Raw genomic sequence first — 22,194 nt, 5'->3', positions numbered from 1 at the left:
GTATGGACACCGTATGAGCAGTGAAGTCCGACCCGGGTCACACCACGACACAGTATATTTACAGCGGCCGCGAGTGGAGGGCCGCTTCTGGAGCTGTGTGCGTGTATGTGTGTGTGTGTGTGTGTGTGTGTCGATGAGCGTGAACAGGCCCTTTTTGTCCTCGCGGAGAGGCAGAAGGCGAGCGTGCTGCCGTTTTTCGACGCTCGAAAATCAAAGGCGGTTCGGGGTGGTGGATGCTCGGCTGCACCCCGTCCCCCCCGTCGTCCCCCCCCCCCGTCCCCCCTGCTGGCGCCCAGTGAGCGGGCATATGGCGCCGTTGCAATGAGAAGCCGAGAAGGCCTGCAGGGAGTCCACGCGGAAAGAAAAAAAAACTAAAAAAAACAACTGACAACGGGTCGGATCCGCGGATGCAAAGTCCTGCAGAATATTACAAAAGTGTTTTTTCTTTCATATTACAGTGCAAGCAGCAGAGGCTGGCTGTGATACCTCCTGTTCAAAACTGAGGAAATATCCGTAGCCCCCCCCCAAAAAAAAACAGTGGATAAAGAACACAACACGCGTTGGGGGCTGTGAGCTGCCGCGTGGAAAACATTCTCAGAGGTTCAGGACCGTGAAGGGAATTTAAAAAGCAGCCTTAAGCAAAAAAAAACAGTATTATAGTGAAGCAGCGTGTTCATTGCTGGCAGTGGGACACTTTTCTCTGAAGGAATGTCTCAGGATATGGACGGTTCATCCACTTTTCATCGCTTTTTACACCTTAAAAAACAAAACAATGGATGGAATCCCTGTTCACCAGGATTAAAACAGTCTGCAACGAGGGGTTAAAAACTGTACATTTGCAATGTAGACACACTGCACAACAGCCTCCGGGGGCTGAAAACACACAGCAGACCAAACACAGTTAGTTTAATAGCGGGAGACGACACAGATCAGTCTTCAATCTTCTTAAATCTACTGTTTACATGTGAGACATTTGTTTTTTTTGCATCGAGCTGAATCAAAAAGCTTTGAGCCGCTACGGGCCGCTATCGAATGTCCTCCTACTGTACTTACACTCACACACACACACACACACACACACACAAAGATATCCACAGGAAATGGAACACATTACAGTTTTGACTGAGTTCCTGTTTTTCTTCAGTTCTTCCAATAAATCACACAAAAATCGTGTGCAGTCCGTCGGGGTCCCTTTTGATTCTCAGCATGGTGAATGCGGTGAGTGGATAACTCCCCCAAACACACACACACGCACACACACACACACTTACTGCTTCACAAATAAGTGACGTCTGACTCTTTTTCGGCTGCCGAGCGGCCGAGCGGCCGCAGTCCTGTGGGGGGGGGGGGGGGTGGGGGTGGGGAGAGGATTTCATCACTCTCCCTCCGTGGTTCGGCTGCTTCTCTCTCTCTCTCTCTCTCTCTCTCTCTCTCTCTCTCCCACAGGCTCGCCCTCTAACTCGTCCGTGTCTCTCGGGTCGTCTCTGCGCGTCTCCGGGGAGGTAAGTAAGAAAAAAGGTAAGAAAAAAACCCTAAAACCAAAAATAAAACGAGCCCTTACGACCCCTCTTTGCCCTCCGAGCTCTCCGGCGGCGCCGGAGGCCCCTCCGCCGTCGGGGACTGGGCCCCTCCCGGACCATCTGCGCACAGAATAAAAAAAATTAAAAAAAAGACACATTAAGAAATATGTTGCACTCGACTCTCACAGGAAAAAAAACGTAAACTGTCCAAAGCTATTTTTGATCGATGCAAAGACTTGACTAAAATAATGTTCATTACCATGTTCGTTTCTATACTTTACAATAAGCTGCCATGTTTCTACAGTACCTCAGACTAGATAAAAACTAAATACGTAGTTCTTTGGCATACTCTAAAATGTCTTTTTCTTACACATCCAGAAGTAAATTAAAGCCGTGACTCCGCCATCACGGGGGAAACTGGGCTGTGTTGAGCTAGTTGTTAGCGACGTACAAACAAACTAAAAAGTTGAAACATTTAAGAGTACAAAGAGCCAGAAGACCAAATGCTTCTTAAAGGAGCCAATTCCAGATTCTGGATGTGGCATCAAAGTGGACCCCCGGTATGAAATAATTATACATCTCCAACATCAGACATGATCAACCTTTTCCCGCACTAAATCTAGCAAAATTTTGAAGAAAATCCCCCCCCCCCCCGGTGTGCTTTACCCGTGAGGGACATTTCAGCCAGCTTGAGAGGGAGGTCGGCGGGGTTCACGCCTGCCGGTGAGCCCAGGATGTCAGGTAGGGCGTTTCTCCTCCCCGAGCGCCCCGAGGAGGCAAAGTCCAACACCGGCTCCACTTCCGTCATCTCAGGGACCCTCTCTGTGACGAGAAGGGGGACAGAACGGCGTTCGGTCACTGCTCGGTACATTCGTGAAAAAAACACGGGAGTTATAGTTCCGTATGTTGTGCCCGACTCCGCCTCTGATTGGCTGCCACTCATTGCCCTTCTCCGGCATGAGAAGGGAGGTCGGTTGAGGGTCGAGAATATCGGGGAAAGCCAATCAGAGGCAGAGCGGAGCGGCTGCTTTCCATCCCAGGGAGAAGAGAAACCAGGTTTCAGGTTGAACGTGACTAATCACCAAACATCTCTGCGGTGGTGTCGGAGGAGGAGGCACGTTCAGTCATAAACAGCTTCACGCTTGGTGTCTTTGTTGCGTAACAAAGCGTTACAAAAGCCTTTTGATTACCAAACTGTCAAGAGGTCAGGGTCTGTTTACAGAAGGGGGGGGGGGGGGGAGAAAGAGGCTACATTTCCTTTCTTCAAACTAGATAAGAGCTCATAAATCCTATTATGATGGGCGATAAACACGGGGAATTGACGTATGAAGTTTATGGTCTTTGACTCATCGCCCTTGTGAAGGACCAAGGGGCGCTTGAGGCTGGGAGAGCGGGTAGAGTGAGAAAAAGTGGGGGCTTTATTCACCCAAAATTCTACAACCTTGGATTGGTAACAGAATCAAACAATGCAACAGAATTCTATAAGTTTAACATGTGAATGGTGAGTGCTCTCAAAAAAACCCACCCTGATTTACACCCTGAAGTGCATGTTTAGAGCACGCTGGTTAGCTAATTGCTGGGCCGGCTTCAGACAACGCCCCCCCCCCCCCCCCCCCTCCTGGACCGGTCCAATAATCCAATTGAACTGTGAGGCCCGATGCTCCCACAGCCCCCCGGCGCGTTCATTGGGGCTTATCTTCCCCGTTGCCGTGCAAGGGGGTCGAAACCCATGGAGCCAAGTGGTTAACAAGCGCTGCTGACACCCCTTTGACCTGGAGTTAGCTAATCAAATATCACCGGGTGACTTAAAGGATCTAAATAAACCATCATTTACCACTAAACCTGTCTTTGCCAACTGCTACTTTTGACTGCCTACACTGATTAAAATACATTTTATAGAGCACGGCAGTGGCCATTTGTCGAAAGCTGAACCTTCTCTGTTTAGTGACGTGAGCGTCAGGAGAAAGGATTCATCACTGGAGCAGAGGATGTGTCTCTCTGGTCCCATGGCAACCAGCAGCTGGGGAGTCAGCTCCGGGCTACGCTGGTGACAGGCAGAATTATATCCCTTGTCTCCCACACCCACACACACACACACACGCATCGAGCCACTGTTGCTATGGCAACAGTAGAGCAAAAAGCACCACTGGCAGGTAAACACCGGACTGAAATGCGTTCTCTCACTATCTCACTTTCTATTCCCAGTGTCTCCCTGTTTCGTTGTGCTGCCTGGCTTTTAATAAGCACAGCGTTCTGTGGAGCAGAATCCCACATCCAACCCCCCCCCCCCGCTTCCCACTGTGGGAATGCCACGGGAGGCATGTATAAACTCACTCAACATGCACAATCTAGATCTCCAGAACAAGGGCCACAGGTTGTCCGTCTGTTAGCCTCAAGCACAATTGTGGCACAGCCATTGATCTGAAGCCAAAGTAGTGAATTGTGACCTATATTGTGAAATAACTCCATGAGGATTTGAACATATTTCCCTGACTTTTCACATAGATTTTGAAGGCCTATGCGTGGCTTTCCTGGATTAAAAGCCGACAAATGAAGCATATCTGAACTTTAACATGTAATACTCAAAGTATTTGTGCCGCCTGCTATTAAATGAAATGATTGATAACTTTAAAAGCAGAAATAACCTTTACGGTTAGGAATCTGTTTGTCCACCCTCCCGCACTACATTTTGGGCTTTAATGTAAAGGAAAAGCATATAGTAAGCAATGAGTAATTGAAATATTAATGACTGTTAATTATTATGTGCTATTGAACAATTGCGGTCAAATTAGAGCCATTTTTATTGTGTATGCATAGATGTATATCAGTATTTGGATTTATTTGACATATAATCTTTAATTTGGATGTTACATATGAAAATTAAAGATCAAATTTAACAAATTGGAACTAATAAGCAAATAATTTGAATGAATTTGAAAGCATTGCTTTGATTTGCATTAATATGGATTTAATAAATATATTTAGTTTCCACTTTCGAATGGCAGTTTTGTCTTTCTTTTTTGTTATAAAAAAAAAATATTGACGAGTCCCTTCAGTACCTTTAACTGAATGAAATACCAAGAACGTGGCCTCAGTGTCCTCAGCCATCGCCGTGGCGTATCTGGTGTTAGATCACTGTTGGAAGTGCTCACCAGTGAAGCTTTTTTCGGCTGAATCTTATTGCAGGCGATGCCACAACAACGTTCCAGTTTCCCCCCTCTGGCCCCACGCGTCAAAGCTGCTCTCTGGGCCTGCGCTCAAAGTCAGACAATAGGTGTCTAATAATGGGCAAGCGGCGAAGGGGGAATGTGTGGGGGGGAGGGGGGGGGGGGGGGGGAGAGACCCGTCGCACCGCTCGTATCTGAAATGCAAGATGAACAACGGATTAATCTGTTAATCTGGATAAGTAACACCACGCTCCGAAACGAAGGTGTCAGGTTGGGTGATGACCTCACTCGATGCTGGCCACAATCCCCCCCCCGCGGCTGATGTCACAGCTGATTTAGTTCACGGGTTCAGTCTGCACAACCTTTAGTAGCAGAGAGGTTTTGGTATTTTTATACGAAACAAACAAAACATTCGACATAAAAAATGCATTGCCTTTTCAGTAGCAGAACTACGAGGGTCATTAATAGCCTCCATCTGTCCTAATTATAACATCTGTTTGGTAACTTTCATGTGGGATTAAGTGTTGACCAGGCGGAGACCCATCCTCTGAACAGGTTTATTTTAGCTGGTAATCCAACCGCAGTTTAGATTAGGATTAGCTTGTCAAGAGCATTGACCCAGATACTAAGATGTCCGGGGCCGCCTCGACACGGGAACAAGCCGCAGGTACATTAGGCAACAAGGTTGTGTTAAGAAAAGGCTTTTCATCGGAAGAGCTGTCAGGGGTCGAGGGGTTGTTTACACGGCGGGTTCGAAAAACAAATCTCATCTTGAAAGAAAACTGCAAACATCAGACAGCTCTCTTGAATAATTAAAATGAACCCTGCCGATCGCTACGCAGGCTATTTCTAAAGAGTGGCGTCTATAATTTAGCAACAAATGATACATTATGTACTCGAAGATCCTTCCGCACGACATCATAAAAAACATCAACAACAAAACAAAAAAAAACGATCGGGCTCGGTTCAGGAGAAGCCTTGCTGGTCCTTTGAGAGCGTTTGAATTGAAACTCGAAGGAAAAAAGCTGGTCTCAACACAAGTCTTCTACGGGCAGCTTTTCGGGCACCACGGACAGCGCTCGAATGACGAGCCTCTTCTGGTAAGTGCAGAAAATGTCAAAACCAAGACAGAAGTTGACGCCGTGTCTGGAAAACGAGAGTCACGACCCAAAGTACACGAGTAATGCCTCAAGTAGCTCTTGATCACAAGTGGTGACATCATCCCTCATCCCGCCGAGCTTCTGCCAGCAAACCACAGTGTGTGGCTCTTACCGCATTCTCCATTGTTTCTGAAGGTACAAACACAATGTGCAAAATGTCAAAGAAATGTCAATAACGTGGCCGGGCTGCTCGATTATTACGTTTGCAAAACTGACTAAAATTGAATAAAAAAACAAAAGAATTTCCATACTTAACTTTATTAATATAATAATATGTTATTGTAAAAATTTAAAAAAAAAATGTTGCTTTTCTTACTGGGTAAAACCTGCAGGAATTGAGTAATTTAAGGAGCCTCACATACAACACTGACATGCTCTCAGTCATGTATCCATAGTTTTGGATGTAAAACTTAACAATACTGGCACTTTCATAATAAGCATTTACATCATATGATTTATTATTTACATACAGATACAAATAAGAGCAGCTTTAACGTGATTGTTTACAGTCGTTGCTTTTGCTAAGTTGCAAAAAACACATGTTATTATAATATATCTATACTAGTCAGCTTTTTTATTACAATCAAATTTTCGTTAATAGGTCAAATGGACGATTCAGGTGCCTAAATGAAGCTTTTAAGGGTCCACATACTGTGCAATTGCATGAATTAAGTTGTTTGAAAATGTCATGTCCATTGGTTTATCAGAATAAATGTGACATGTCCTCTGCGTTCTCCTCTTCTTGAGTGATTGCAGACACTTGGAACAGCGCGGTTTAGCAACAAACCAGAACTCAGTACTGAGAGAACCACTCTCTAAACGGGCCGAAGAAAACTCCATCGTCTGATTCTCAAAAATCACATTTTTTAATAAGCGGAGCACTGCAATGAGTGTGATGCATAACCTCAGGCATTCCTTTCGCTCGATTGAAAATGCATAAGATTGTGACATTTTACCAAGCCACGAATCCAGAGAGGGTTTTTACACCTTTGTGTGTAAGTTGTGCACTTATAAAGGCGTATAATAAAGCAGTGTGAACATCACCGGCTAAAGCAGCGTGAAGACAGTCTGTGAAATAGTAGTGAGAGAGATGAGTGGGACAATCTATGTAGAGAGGCAGGTCGTGACTCCTAAAAAGGGGAAATGTGTTAGTATTTTTGAACCTCCAGTTGTCTCATCTCAAAGTCAATGGGTGGTTTTGATTGAGAAAGAAATTCTTTCCAGGAAATGTATCCCAAAATATAATCTGTAGGTTTTAATGCTGTGATCTCTGTGCTTCATGTTCTATTTAAACTAAATGGTACTTTGAATTTGGTCACCACAGGTGTTGTCATTGCTTTGGGGGAAAATAATAAGAACGTGAAAAAAGCTGAAAATCAACTAAAGAAATTAAAAAAAACTAAAAACAGGAGCAGGCGTCCCTAACATATTCGGCACAAAAATGTTGTCAACATAAAAAGCGGTATCAGTCAAAGCTTTCCTCTCTAAAACAAGAGACAGCGATATAAATGCGTAGCTGCCTGCAGCCCCGAGGCTGACCTCTATTCTGCTTCTCATCAGTCCCAACACTCACCGCGTGACAGTTCCTGCACGCGCTGCAGCCTCCACCCCACAAATCACCGAGCTGGCGTTAAACGGCGTGTGATTTTCATGGTAAATTGAGTAAAAAATTGTCGTTTCACCTGATAATAACGAGGGGAGCAGGAGGAGCGACGGGTTTGCTCCGGACAAACCTCGCACACATTCAGAGTGTTTGGCCGTGACGTCGGTCAGTCCATCAAAGACTCTGGACGTTGGGGGGGGGTCACAAAGCGGGTACGGGCCGAGCCACGTGGCACTGCGGAGGAGATGATGTTTACACAGCCGGAGCAGACGCGAGACGCTTTAGATGAATAAATGATGCCTGGGATTAAGTCCCTCGCTATTTTTAGTCCCTCTTACCCTGTGATTATTCCCTGTCCTTTCCCCACTTTTTTCACTGTTATCTGAAGGCTCAACATGCTCTCGCTACCATGGAAACGGCACTAGTATAAAGCTAGCTATAAAGTGGAGGAGGGGTTGCCAAGAAAGAGGTGGAATATCTATTCAGAAACTACACTATGCCCTTTTTTTTTTCAACTCATCTTTTGTTACGACAAAGCCGGATTTAATGTTAAACAGAGGTCAGGGGAGGTATAAGCAATGAAAATAATGCAGCAGCACAACAATCCCTGAATGTAGGAATACATGACAAAACATACAACATACGTAGACTAAATTGAGAAAGAGATGCAACATTTACTTTTCCAAAAATAGAGACAGACTATCACGTGAGATGAAAAACACGGCAACTGAGAAAATATGTGAGGGCTGCAGGCCGTGCTCATCACACTCACAGGTCCACAGAAAGTCATGCATATGTTACAAAGGACGGAAGGTGAAGTGCAGCTCTGATGTCAGGCGTTGATTTTTCAAAAAAAGGCTGCCTTTAATTTACCGTGATGGCAGCCGAGGGAAAAAGAAATAGGGAGAGAGAGAGAGAGAGAGAGAGAGAGAGAGAGACTGATCAAATGAGACAGCGTAATCACGGCCTCTCTTAAGATCTCTCAAACATCCTGGGCAGATCCTTCCGTCTCTTCTCTGATCGGCGCGGCCCTTTTTCTCTCTATGACTGTCGGCTTTCATGCTTCAGAAGCCAGGAATCACTGAGAAAAATGCACCAGCGCAGGCTTTTACTTTGTAGATGAATTGCTTGTGTGTCGTTCTCATTTTGAATGAGAAAATCTCCAAGGGCCTCGTGCTACAGGTCTGTGCAGTTATTGTAAAAAAACATATTTTTTACTCCCAATGCAAGATGAACAGTTTCCCCAAGGATCCAATGGATGACAATTTTCTGATCAATATTATTACCAACGTTATTTGCTTTGAGTTTCCCGCGGTACGATCACCTCTCAGCATCAGTCTGGTTTGGAAGTTCAATTACGACGCCATGTTTTAAACAGCGACGCGAGCAACCGACAGCCCTGAAAAGGGAGGTTAAAAGCGGCCATTCAGCGCCATTGTTTGCGGGTGCGCGGGTCCAAACGGGACCTCCCCGTGGCGGCCTGAAAGCAAGACGCCCTCTTTGTAATTAACTGTGTTTAAAGATGTCACAACAAGCCGCTATTCCAAAAAAAAAAAGCGAGGACGACGACGACGTGCCCGTCCACGTTGCCAAATATGAGACAGATTGAGGGCGGGTTTCACGAGGGTCAATCACAACACAACGGAGCACCCGGCTATTTACGGCAATTAAGCCACTTGAACAGAGAGCTGGAGAGACTCCGAGGGACAGAACGTGTCCAGCAAGAAGAGACTGTCCGGCTGTCAGCCCCGATGTTCTGATTGCAGCGGATGATCCGCCGACCCGGAAGCAGCAGAAAACGACCCTCCAATTTGCTCCGTTGGAAACTCTGAGATTAATAGGAGCGAGTCAAAGGTATCTTCAAAAGTACAAACTTTGTCTATTCAACACTCCAAAACGCAAAGATATTGAATTAAAGTGGCGAGCCGCTGAGACAAATAATGTTACACCAGTGGAAGGACGATACCAAGGCCAAGAGTTTGAATGAAGCGTGATGGCGCATGAACTCCTGCTCGAATGTGAAACAGGAAACGCCAACGACTCGCAGTATAGGGGAAACAACCATTTCTCACCATACCTCAAGCCAATCAGCACCAGCTAATAGTGTCCATTCGTAACAAGTTGCATCGGGTTTTCAGAACCGGCCTTTAGCGCCCTGTGACAGCAGCCCCAGCGAGTGAGGCATCGGGCTGAGACACACACACACACACACACACACACACACACACACGCACACACAGAATAAAATGCTATAAAAAGGTTGCAAAAAACAATGCCACCCTGCATCAGCACAAGTGTGGAGCTCTTTGTGTGTGATTGAAGCTGCAGGGATGGGGGGAAACAGGAGGAGGTTCAAGCAAAGAGGATTTATTATTATACAGCAGTAGAAACCCTGGAGTCTCCACACTTTCCATTTTCTGCCATCGGGGGCAACGTTTGTACGGGTCCACGCACAAACATTGATTTAACAAACAAAATCCTACGCTGTTTCCTGAGTCAAAGAGCCCCACCGGTCCGTACATGAATTCATCATGCCTGGAACTACTAATAATAACAGATGGTGGTATCAGATCATTCCTTGTGTCCCTCCCAAAAAAGATAAGAGACTTCAGATATTGTGTAATTATAAGGAGAAAGAAAAGTAACCGCTTGGAAGGGAAGAATGTGTGTTTTTTGAAGGCTCTTCTCAGGCTTTGGGGCAAAAGCTACAGTCGATCAGACTCATGTTGGTTTTCTGAGTGATGGAATGTTAAAATTTCCCCCCTCTTAAGCTGCTTCTTTCGAAGATGCAAATGCACAAAACCCTTTTACCGCTTCTTCTACCTGCCAATCGGCTGTAGAAGCTCTTCAGGCGGGTGGAAAGGCCAAAACAAAACAAAACGTTGCTTCTTTCTGGGGCAGACGGAATTCCACCGGAGGGGGAAACAAAGCGGCGGATTCTGTTGTCTGGTCTGATACGCCGAAAAAAAAAGAAAAAAAAAGGTCACCGATCTGGGGAATGAATGGACGCCTCTGGAATCACAATGAACCCCTTTGTCTCCACACACAGAGGAACCCTCTCCCGCCTCACCTGCCGTCCCTCTGCCCCATCTAATCAGCACGGTAGGAGGGATGACATCGACCGGTCCCATCCAGCCGGGCAGAGGCATGACACAGCTTCGTAGGGGAGGGTCTGCATCTCAAAAAACCCAAACCAACCAACAAAAACCAACCTTCTCTCAACCAACCCTCGCATCCGTCCCGCAGACGGGTTGGTTGAGAGAAGGTTGGTTGACGTGTTTTCTAATGGCGGGAAAGATAAGCTGGCGTCGGCAATGCCGATCGAGGGCAATTCAATGGGCCGCCAGGGTGGTGAAATGATCTCGCTGAGACAGGTTTCAGACCCCGGACAGTTTTATTGCAGACAGCATTGACGTATCCAATGGGGGGGGGGGGGGGCAGAAAATGAGGGGAAAAAAGAGTTTTAGAAACAAAGTGAGAAGCTTTGTTTTCTGGCCCGGGCAAGACGTCACCATTTTTAATTGCTCTTGTTTGACTTTTTTGTCTATAAAGGTCTATTGTTTGACCTTTTTATACCACTTGTTTGTTTGATTCGGCACCTCCAAAAAAACAATGGGTAAATATAGATTTACTTTAGCCAGAAGAAGAAGACTGATTGAGAAATACAGAAAAAGAGGTCTGTTGAAGCAAATAGAACGAGTTTTCGTACATCTGCCTTCGACTGCTTTGGTTCGAAAATATCTGGATAAACACAATCCAGACAATCACAGTTTGAACCTCAGTCGTTGCTCTCTGGTGACGGAAAGTGATTCGGGGAAGATAAGCCGCTCAGCCGGGCGGGCGGCATTAGCAGACTTTACAGGTGGGGCCGTCACCTGTTTGCTGATTGCGGTGGCAGCCTTTGTTCCTCGTACGAGACCCGGGGAAAGCGCAGCGACACCAGGCCTGATTTTACAGGAAAGAGCGAGTTGAGGTGAAGATGATGAGGAGGAGGAGGAGGAGGAGGAGGAGGAGGAGGAAGTGGGACGATTCACTTCAGCAGAAGAGAGCAGGATGCCAGCGAAGCACCTTCACTTCCCACTCGACGAAACTATGGGGAAGTTTAAAAAGGACTCCCTCGTGTCTGCTATACCGCTACTTCTGTTTTTTTTTCTTCGTTAAGACATCACAGCGGTTCATGCTCAGAGTGACGAACCCACCCAGCTACACAGCGCCTTGATGCTTTTAGCCCTGTTTTTTAGCTTATTGTTTGGGTTTTCCAGCTGCGACAGTAAGGGGGGGGGGGGTTGGGGTTGAAAAGAAGAGGTTCCTCAGATAGTGTGCTTCTACTGACGGGATAATAAAAATGTCTCATTTATTTTGAAAAATATGAAGGGATGAGCCCGGTCTTGTTTATTGAAAACTCAAGAAAATAACCAGTGAGAGGCAGTCTGCCTGAAAAAAAGCCAGCCTATTGAACCTAGACCGTAAAACCAGACTGCATAAAATAAGAATGACCTCATGCATATGCTGGTAATTAACACGGGGTGAAATTATGAATTAAAAGAAGGTGCCATGGAGCATAAGTGACTATTAAAAGCAGGGAGGATGTGCGAGTACCTGCAGAGCCAGACTTCATCTCCCTTACTTGACGTTGTGTAATGATTAACTCAAACGAGAACGTTAGAGAACAGCGGGATTATAATCGCTACACAAAAGCCTGGCCTCGGTTCGAATTCTGGGCCTTTTTTAATTTTATTTTTTTTAATTGTGGAAACATTTTCAGCTCCACATTCATTCTACCACAGCGAGACAAACCGAGGCTCGTTCACGGGGCTTCGCGCACGTGGACTTGCGAGGAGTCTAAATGATGGCAGAAGTTTTCACACGGACCATATATGAAGATTTGTTTAGGTCATTCCAACGCTTCCACCGCTGCATCGTGACCTGAAGGTCGCGGTTTACGCACCCAAGCAGATAATCCAGCGGTGGCGTTTTCACATAACCAGCTGTTACACATGATGTGTCCACGCGGAGGTGGTGACAGGTGAGCTGCTGGAGTGGACCGGTGGTATAAACAGCTCACGCGGGGATGTGCTGTTTCAGCTCTTGTCGTTTCATTTGTTGTCAGTTTCAGAGCAACAAAATAAAAAATGGCTCCAGACCAACACTATAATAACACAGCACCGACCCCCCCCCCCAATCTACGGTAACCTGCAGCATGAATTCCCCCCCATCCGTCGGTTTGGGAGGGATCATCGTCGAGAGGTTGCTCTGCAGGAGCCTTCTCCGATGACCTACCTGTGGAGCGGGACAGGTGCCATTGGCGTATATGTGCGCAGCGACGGACACTCACCAGCTGATCTCAGTGCGCCTTTTGCAGAGCGACAAAAAAAAAAAAAAAGCCCCACCGAAGTCCGAAGTTTGCGACTACCCGCCGGTCAGCATCTCCTGGAGGGACGAAGAAGGGTTCGCGCGAAAGGTCACGGGGTCCGTCCGGTGGGGCGCGTCCCGCTGCTTCATCGCGCCTCAACCCGCTTGGACCCGCGACACAGTGGACTCTGCACCGCGCTGACACGCGCACAGACGTTCCAGACGCACGGTGCGCTCAGTGCGCGCGGCAACGGGGAGGAGCGTCAAGGTGCGCACACGCAGTGCGCGGCGCAAGGGGGGAGTGGGGTGGGGGTAAATGGGAAGAGTGGGCCTTCAGAGTAAAAGCTGAACAGTTGCGAGAAGAAGGGGAGGAAACGGCTTTATTGGTGTCTTTTGTTAGTGAAAAATGGCAAAGAGAAAAAAATAAGAATGGTTTCAGAATTTTCACGGAAATAATAACAGAGAAAAAAATGTATATATATATTAAAACAGGTGTCTAACATATATTACATGGGGGGGAAACAAATAATTAACAAAGTTAAATGCTTTAAGAACACCAGTTTATCTGTTTTCCAGTTAACTAGTTAATCTACTCCAAGACAGAAGATATAAATTAATAGCTTATTGACTGGTAACCCTTTAAATATTTTGTTTTATTTTGAAGTCTTAGTAGTGCGGTTTCCTGTGTGACTCTCGGTAATTTTCAGGTTTTATCCTGCCGCTACTGCTCTAAGGTTTGTACCATTGTATTTTTAGTAAGGGGTGCACCATGTCTAAACATTTTAATATTTATAAATAGAATCGCCTTTTGTCTTTTGGAAGAATCCAATGGTTCTTTCTATTACATTCTCAATATTCAGATGTTTATCATTAATACACCTTTGAAACTACCTCAAAAAAGGACTGCGTGCCACCTAGAGAACACGAAAGGGAACACGTCGCATATTGTAGTGCTCCGCCTCACAGGTCCTGGGGTTATTATGAGAATATCAGTGACAACGCAGAGGTGACTTAAATCCGTCCCTTGAGGATGTTGCTGTAATGAAGCTGTTATCAGATTAACATCAAATCCATTAGACTGCTCATTAACAAGTGCGTTCATGTGAACCATGATTCAGTTGTTTTTTTTATAGAGCTGGCACTCGTCTGAGGGGGGGGAGAAGGCGTGGAGAAGCTTCATCCTGCAGTGATTATTCACAGGTGAACACCTTCACTGTATCTCTGAAGGTCAGACAGCAGCAGATGAAGGTTTTCACCCTGTTGTTTTAAACTCACTCTGACTTTCATTATCACGCTTATTGTTTACTAACTTCTTGCTGGGAAATTTAATCAGCATCATTCTCATTTTCTCTTATATGGCCTACTAATTCCAGTGTGACATTGCCTTATTTTGCATTGGATCATGCTTTTTCCTATACGGTAGAAAAATAAAATTAGTTGTAATATATTACACATATAACTCAATAACTTAACCAAATTTGTTACTTTTTTAGACAGGACTTGATGATGGCAGGACACTGATTTTTATTATGTTATTAATAAAAATGTAATACAGTCATAAATATTCCTTTAAACAGATGCAATGTAGGACAAATCAAATAAAACTATGATAAACGTCGGTTATACAGTGGTTTAGGAATCAAATGCAATACATTAGTCATTGCACATTTTGAATAGAATTGTACAGTGTATTTGAGTTTGGGTTAGGGTTAAAGTAATTTAACTACCCGACGTGTTCCCGTAGTTGGAACGCTTTGAGTAAATTGTTGTATTTTTTCATAAACAAATGTCAAAGCGCACGGTGCCATCAAAATAAAACAGAGAACGTATTCTTAGATCGTTTATAGGCCAGCAATACCGCATTTGTTAATGCTTCACATATTTGTTGTGTTCTATGAGTTCTATGATTTGACCATCACAATCTATAGACATACAAACCAAAACACTACCCCTCAGGTGCGCACGATTTAAATGACGAGCGTGCACACGTGACACAAGTCTTTTATTTTGAAGAGAATACACGGATCCCCCTTTTGTCGTTTTTCATTGCTTGACCTCGCCATTTTGTCTGAGTTTCTTCCTGAAGTTTTCAAGATTCCACAAATCTCGGGAGCCTTGTGAATTAAAATCAACCAACATGGGTGCTTGTTTAGCTCTGGGTTCCCTTGCCAGTTGTGTAAGTAAACATCTACCGGGTGTATTGATTACTAACTTGCATGGACTTCACTCTTAACTTAACTTATTTCACGACAATTCCCGACTAACGTTAATTGATCACTGCGTTGTTTACTTCTCCATCGGCACAAGTCTTGTGCGACATTGCATTCCGTGTGAATCCCGCCAGTATTGAAACGTTAACAATAAGCTCGTGTTATTTTTAATTGACGTGCTGCGGATAACTTTTAAATCAACTTGTGGCAAAGTTCATCTGAATTATTATTATTATTGAGAATCGAGTGGAGGCGTCGGTGGTTTGAGTCTTTCAGGCTTGTTGTAAGAACAGCTGCGTCCTTTATTTACAGTTCACTTCCAGGGGGGGATGTTTAATGTTTTATAATTAATTTAGTCCAGATGTAACATGTCAATGGGAAATGAAATGCAACGCTTTCGGGTTCGCGGTTTCGGGTAAATGCGCCATTTCCGGGTTCTCCTCGGATTCCCGGTGTTACGCCCCAACTGGTTTCCCCGCGCGTGCGTGTTCGTGTCCGCTCCACCGCAGCAGATGCGTCTGCCTCCGTTTCCTGATTCGTCACACGTTCACGAACATTGCTGAACATCTACTAAACGCATCACACATCCATTGCGGCGTTTACGGTTGAGGACTACGTCACAGCCACGTGGGAAGACATTTATTTGAGGAAATATATTAAAGGAAATATCGGAACGACCTGGATTCGAACCCCGGTCAAAACATTAAAAACACCAACATGGCGGCGCCACAGGGATTCACCGTGACCTTTCACCCTTTGTATAATCTGTCCATTACGTTGATGTAGATCAGGATGGAGGAAACCGTTCTGGTGTAGTGGATCTGAAATAGCTGGTTACTCAGGCACTTCCAAAAGAACAATTAACAATTTGTTGTATAATTAATTAAACCTAAGCTTGGATATGTGATGCGTTTTGTAGGTTTTCAGCAATGTTTGTGAATGTGTGACGAAACGAAGCCAGACACACCTGCTGCTGTGGAGTGAACACACACACACACGCGTAGGGAAACCAGTAGGTTTAAAAACCAGTTGGGGTGTAACACCGGTTCAAATTTCCCACAAGGGGCGTGCTGACCATCATCATTCTTGTTTTTAATACAAAGTAGAATCCCATTCCATTCATTTGAGTTTGTTTTGACCCTCGTGAAAGATGTGTGAAAACAACCAATAGGTTGTGAGAAAGTATTCACTTTGGTCAATATTTCATTCAGCTGGATCTTTTACCTTTTACTGACTGTGTAAAGCTCCATATTGAGGATGAGGGTTATTACCAAGTTACACAATGGGGCAACCAAATTGCATCAATTTGGTCCTCTATTCTCAGATGCAGCTATAAATGTGCCACACGTTATTTAGACAGATTTCTGCAGATTTGTTTCCATTTTAACATTTTCCTTTGGATCCCCCACAGCATTGAGTGGGAGTGGATGATGCGTCGCTGCACCGCAGGCAGCGGAGCACTTTTGTTACTAATCATCAAGGAAGCTAAACCTCTCGCATGTTTTGACGTTGTCTCGACACGCCTCAAGGTGTTGTAACAATTAGGATTTTGGACCGATTGCAGAAAATAAATCGGCGGGTCTCGACCCGCTGCAGCTGCAGCTGCGGCTCTTCTCGTGGCGGCTGCGGTGCGTACACTGATGCGTCCTCGCACTCGGGTGAAGGACGGCTGGATCTCAGCGCCTCTGCGCACACCTCTCGGCGTTGTGCGTTCACGCCGCTGGACGCGAGACAGAGGCCTTTGTAACGATGGCAGCTCCGATCACAGGCCTGATTTCCGCCTCTTGAAATCCTCCCTTCTCTTTTGCTTCTGTGGAATCGTGCGGGAAAAGGAAGAGAGGGATGGGCCCAACACAGACGCGGTGCGATTTGTGTGGGTTTTTTTTTTTTGTTGTTGTCCCAACCGCTCTTTGTTGCGAGCCATGCATGCATTACCCATGATTATCCCGGGCCCCAGAGTTTCATAAAATCTGAATCTGGATGAACGCCCCGCCGATTCTCCCCCTCGTCTCCTCTCCCAGGCGTCCTGTTTGTGCGGGTCGGCCTCCTGCATCCTGTCATCATGCTGCCCGTCGACCAACAACTCCACGGTGAGCCGGCTGGCCTTCTCCTTCCTGCTGCTGCTGGGGACTCTGGTGTCCATCATAATGATTCTCCCGGGCATGGAGGAGCACCTAAAACAGGTACACTAGATGTGACTAGATCAGGGACACTGGTCCACACTGGGTTGTTGCATGAGGCGCCTTTTTTTAGTTTGTTTCAAAAGGTCCCCCCCCCCCCGTGGATCCATGTCATTTTTCAGCCCACTTGTCATTTCCTATTAAAGAAAAATATACGGCTGTAACCCGGCAACAGTGGCGCTGTAGAGCAGCTGGCCAGGATGCTCGGTTTATTTGTTTTGCTTTGTTTTAGTAGTGATTTTTTTTTCTTGACATCATTCAATATTAAAATAAAAAAAACATTTTTGATGATTCATGACTCTGTTGCCCTCCCACTGTTTCCTTTTGTGTGCTTCGCACCGTCAGATTCCAGGTTTCTGTCTTGGCGGGACGTCTATACCCGGCATAGAAAACACGGTGAACTGTGACATCATCGTCGGCTACAAGTCGGTGTACCGCATTTGCTTCGCCATGACCTGCTTCTTCTTCCTGTTCGTCCTCCTCATGATCCTAGTGCGCAGCAGCAAGGACCCCCGGGCCGCCGTCCAAAACGGGTGGGTCGTGTTCCCCTGCAGCCTCAGCACCAGTGTCCTGTGTGATGAAGGCGCGATGCCCCCTGGTGGCCAGAACATGGGAACCGCACCTTCTAGGATTGTTATTTAAACAGCGAGAGTAAACACAGTGGTTTCTGTGCAGATTGAGAATAACTTGACTTCTTTTCTCCTCAGTTTCTGGTTCTTCAAGTTGCTGTTGTTAATTGGCATAACAGTGGGAGCTTTCTTCATTCCAGATGGCATGTTTAACACAGGTATAAAGCCCACTTGTGTTGGTAGTAATTTACTAGTAGTTGTAATCTTTTGTTGTTGTTGTTACAATGGCACATACTACACCAAGCTACTAATCACCTTCTGACCAAATGTACCGGCTTCTCTCTCTGATGTCCTCAGTGTGGTATTACTTTGGCATGGGGGGATCCTTCCTTTTCATCATCATCCAGCTCATTCTGCTGGTGGACTTTGCCCATTCCTGGAACCAGTCCTGGGTGGATAGGGCAGAAAATGGAAACTCCAAGCTCTGGTTGGGCGGTGAGGTTTCAACAGAATGAAGAGAGTCTAGAATTTGAATGTCAATATCATCGAATAGCTCCAGGCGCCTTCGATACGCCCGTAATCACCGCAAAGAATGTGTCTGTAGCACATTTTGAGTGAGGCGTCTGCCGAATGACGGCGCTCTTCACTGTTTTATTTTCTCCCAGCTCTGCTGACCATCACCATCCTCTTCTACGCCTTGGCCTTCACCTTTGTTGTGCTCTTCTACGTGTTTTATACACAACCCAACGACTGCACCGAGCACAAGGTCTTCATCAGCCTCAACTTCATATTCTGCGTCATTGTGTCCATTGTGGCCATTCTGCCCAAAGTCCAGGTAATAGAACTGATGGTGTTAATGTGACATAAGAAAAGCATTGAGAGGGTTTTTGCTGACTCCTCTGGTTCCATGTCGCCGCAGGAAGCTAACCCTTACTCAGGCCTCCTCCAGGCCTCCATCATCTCCCTTTACACCATGTACATCACCTGGTCGGCCATGAGCAACAACCCCAGTAAGTCGCAGGCCCTTAATTCAGAAGGAGGACACAAAAAAATCACGCCCCTGTAACCGCTGTCCTCGTTTCCCACCTCTTAGACCGGCAGTGCAACCCCAGCCTGCTGAGTTTGGTCCAGCCGGCCGACGCAACCCCGGCGCCAGGAGCCGCTCCCACCAAGGCCCCGACTACCACCCAGTGGTGGGACGCGCAGGGCATCGTGGGATTGATCATTTTCCTCTTTTGTACCCTTCTAGCCAGGTATTTGACCCTAACTGATGAACTGAATCGTCACACAAGCCGAACATTTTGTTCTTTCAGATTACCATGAAACGTTTAGGTTATACGTGCAGCACCGTCGGCAAGTTGCTTTTTCCTCCTGCTTTTCAGACACCGCGAGCTTGGATCCAAGTACATTTCGTCGTACTGTTTTTGTCAAGGATGAGATCTCTGAAAAGAGAACGCTTTGTTTGGGAATAGTTTGAATCCGATTGATGTCGACTTTGCACAACGTCTTCCAACATAAAGTAAGACAATACAAGCAGGGCATCAACAAACAGCTCAGAAGCATCCAAATGAACATTATGGAAGCTTGGCGGTTTCGTACAGTACATTTAATGGAGTCAGTTTTTTGAAAAGCAGTCAAACGGCCTCTTACGGTCAGTGAAACCTCCGATGGTTATTTTTAGAGCAGCACCGAAGGAGACACAAGCATTAACAGCCGGGGGGGGGGGGGGGGATGAACGATGTAGAGTAAGAAGAAGGAGATCCTTCGCAGAAATGCATCCCGTTGCATTTCCACGTGACGTGTTGTGCTCTTTCCCCCCCCCCCCCCCCCCCCCCCCCCCGACGCAGCATCCGCACCTCCAACAACGCTCAGGTGAACAAGCTGCTGCAGACGGAGGGGGGCCAGGAGGCCGTCGTGGAATACGGGACGGCGGGGGAGGGGGGCGGGGTCCGACGGGCCGTGGACAACGAGGAGGAGGGAGTCACCTACAACTACTCCTTCTTCCACTTCAGCCTCTGCCTGGCCTCCCTCTACATCATGATGACTCTCACCAACTGGTACCAGTAAGTATCAGCTTTTTCAATATCGTTTTTTGTTGTTGTTGTTGTTGTTGTTTTTGCCTCGTCTCTGACTTTGGTTCCTCTGGTTCATCAGTCCCGACACCGACTACCAGGTGATGCAGAGCACCATGCCGGCCGTGTGGACCAAGATGGCCTCCAGCTGGTTCGCCTTGGGGATCTACCTCTGGACCCTGGTGGCGCCGCTGCTGTGCTCCGGCAGGGACTTCAGCTGAAAGCACCTTTCGCTTATGCTTTAAAATCCGTTTGTGCCTGAAACTCCACATTTACAATTGAAGAATTGAATTGGTCGTATGCTTTGTTTTTTTTGACCCACAGTCAAACATGTTTTTTTCCTAAATGCTGATTTCTGGGGTTTCGAGTTGAAACAAGCAGGTTGTTTGATCTTTCACTGTTACAAATATTAACATCTTTAGAGCAGCGTTCCCATTTATAAATGATGAGACAAAGTGCAGCTTAAATGATCTCTTTAGGGAATTGATGTTTTGGTTTTGCTACGCTACATTTTTTTCAGCTGTTTAATACTTCTTTCATCAGTTTGATTTTACTGAAGGTGTTGTACAGATTTCTGTTATTCTTTTTTTTATGACACAGCTTTGCCAAATTCAATAACAATAACGCCTTATTATCTTTGCACAGAATTACGCATTTTGGAAACAATTGAAGTGTAAAAATGCGTCCTGAATGTACTATGTGCTTATCTTTCATTTTAATCAATAAAGTTGACCTTCTGTTTAATCTGTGTAGAAACATTTTTGTCCTCTAGGCAGCGCTGTGGCTCGTCAAATTTGACTTTTAAATGATGTGAATTGGATTTGATGATGCTTTTGACACTGTGATAAATCTGGGCCCTTCATGTGTTCATGTCTTGTGAGTGGAGCCGGGTTTTATTCAGAAACGTCTGGGTCTATTCCAAATGCTTCACTGCCCCCCCCCCCCTTCCATTTATCACATGATCCGGGTAAAATGGGACTTATTGTGTTCCTTTGATGCAGGGTGAGTGGAAGTCTGTGAGGGCTGTAAATGGTGTCAATATTAATGGGACACATGTCACGTCACCATGACAACGTCAGAAAATACAATTTACAAGGATTGAGAGGATTTGTTTAATAATTTTTACTTTCTGATTTCAACGTCTTCTAGCCTCTTTTTCCTCATAAGATGAGTGGTCATTTAAAATAATATTTTTAGTAAAAAAAATAGCTTGAATATAAAAATATTTTGACCGATTATAATCCTAAATGTTTTAAATCTATACATTTTAATGACAGTGCGCCTTCCTTTTTGTTTACCTTTTTTTTGTTTTACCCATCCATACTTTCACTGGTTAGCCCGTTTCTAACTTCCCTTTGCAATGACTTGTGGGTAATTACCTAGGGCAAAGTCAGCGTTGAAAAGCCAATTTACGAAAAGGGCAAAAGAAAATTCCTGCACGAGATCCTCAAACCCTTTGCAGATTGACAGCGGGGCAGAACCGAACCGAACCCTGTGCACGGTGTGCGCGCGCGCGCGTCTCGGGCCGCGAACCGGTTCTGCAGCGTTGTGAGCGTCGTCCCCGGTGCAGCTGTGAGCAGCAGGCTGACCCGAAGCCGTTACGTAATGCCGATTCGAGGCAGCGGGTCGGTTGCGTAAGCAGCGGTCGGGTCCTGCGCTCCCTCCGCGCCGCTCTTTGCCCTGCGGTGTTTTGGGGATTCTGGGCCCGGCCCCTGGGACGGTGGCTTTTTCTTTTGTGTCACCATCAACAGCAAATGCGCCCCCCTCCCTCCTTGGGAAGGGGTCCCAAGCGCCCGGCGACCAGGTTGGAAAAACACAAGCCCCACGGAGCCGTGACACGTCGGGACCCCCCCGGAGGACCTCATTAGACGAGTGATGGTCGCCTCACAGTTGTTATCGCGGGTTGAAAGGTGCGAGGACAACAATAGCGCGACCATCACACATTCTCTGATTACATAACAGAATGATATATTGGTCCTTTGAATCAATGGAATACATTATGGAATCAGATGCGTGGGGTAAAACGTGTTCAGTGGACTTTCCCCACATCAATAGTGTGTATAAAGACACTCTTATGAACGGTAGTAAAACGTACCAATTACTAAATTAATTTATGGAATACCTGCTAGATTTGAATTGAAGGAAATATTTGAAGCGTTTTCCTTTCATTTGTATTTTCGACGTTATCGTAAGTGGGCGGGGTCAGTGGGGCAGCAGCGTGTCCGTCTCTCGCTCCAGCTGTGGCGGGAGGTTGTCGGTGTCAAGCTAACCGGAATGCGACAGAACACACAAACCGGGGTTGGATTTTCAAAATAATAGCGCATAATTACGGTAACGGGCGAGTTTTGAACACTTAACGTG

At 46.0% G+C, this 22,194-nt stretch overlaps 2 protein-coding genes across 3 annotated transcripts; one reads left to right on the top strand and one right to left on the bottom strand.

Annotated features, from left to right (window-relative positions):
- Nucleotides 1–1,373: 1,373 nt before the first annotated feature.
- Nucleotides 1,374–13,084, bottom strand: pkib (protein kinase (cAMP-dependent, catalytic) inhibitor beta). Of its 2 annotated transcripts, XM_037474753.2 has the most exons (3): nucleotides 12,786–13,084; nucleotides 2,187–2,342; nucleotides 1,375–1,640 (listed from the first exon to the last, which is right to left on the bottom strand). In XM_037474753.2, the coding sequence occupies exons 2-3, from the start codon at nucleotides 2,326–2,328 to the stop codon at nucleotides 1,558–1,560; spliced, it is 225 nt and encodes a 74-aa protein (XP_037330650.2). In that variant the 5' UTR covers nucleotides 2,329–2,342; nucleotides 12,786–13,084; the 3' UTR covers nucleotides 1,375–1,557. The 2 variants fall into 2 exon arrangements, with proteins under 2 accessions (XP_037330651.2, XP_037330650.2); XM_037474754.2 differs by lacking the exon at nucleotides 12,786–13,084 and having other exon boundaries at nucleotides 1,374–1,640.
- Nucleotides 13,085–14,857: 1,773 nt separating this feature from the next.
- On the top strand, nucleotides 14,858–20,414 carry serinc2 (serine incorporator 2). Its single transcript, XM_037474921.2, has 10 exons — nucleotides 14,858–14,978; nucleotides 17,034–17,195; nucleotides 17,538–17,725; nucleotides 17,900–17,979; nucleotides 18,119–18,256; nucleotides 18,427–18,596; nucleotides 18,681–18,771; nucleotides 18,855–19,014; nucleotides 19,609–19,824; nucleotides 19,916–20,414. The coding sequence occupies exons 1-10, from the start codon at nucleotides 14,940–14,942 to the stop codon at nucleotides 20,052–20,054; spliced, it is 1,383 nt and encodes a 460-aa protein (XP_037330818.2). The 5' UTR covers nucleotides 14,858–14,939; the 3' UTR covers nucleotides 20,055–20,414.
- Nucleotides 20,415–22,194: the final 1,780 nt, after the last annotated feature.

Source organism: Pungitius pungitius, chromosome 17 (genome assembly GCF_949316345.1).
Source record: "Pungitius pungitius chromosome 17, fPunPun2.1, whole genome shotgun sequence".
NCBI lineage: Eukaryota > Metazoa > Chordata > Actinopteri > Perciformes > Gasterosteidae > Pungitius > Pungitius pungitius.
The sequence above is the reverse complement of the archived record's forward strand: the minus strand, read 5'-3'. Positions and strand labels throughout refer to the sequence as shown.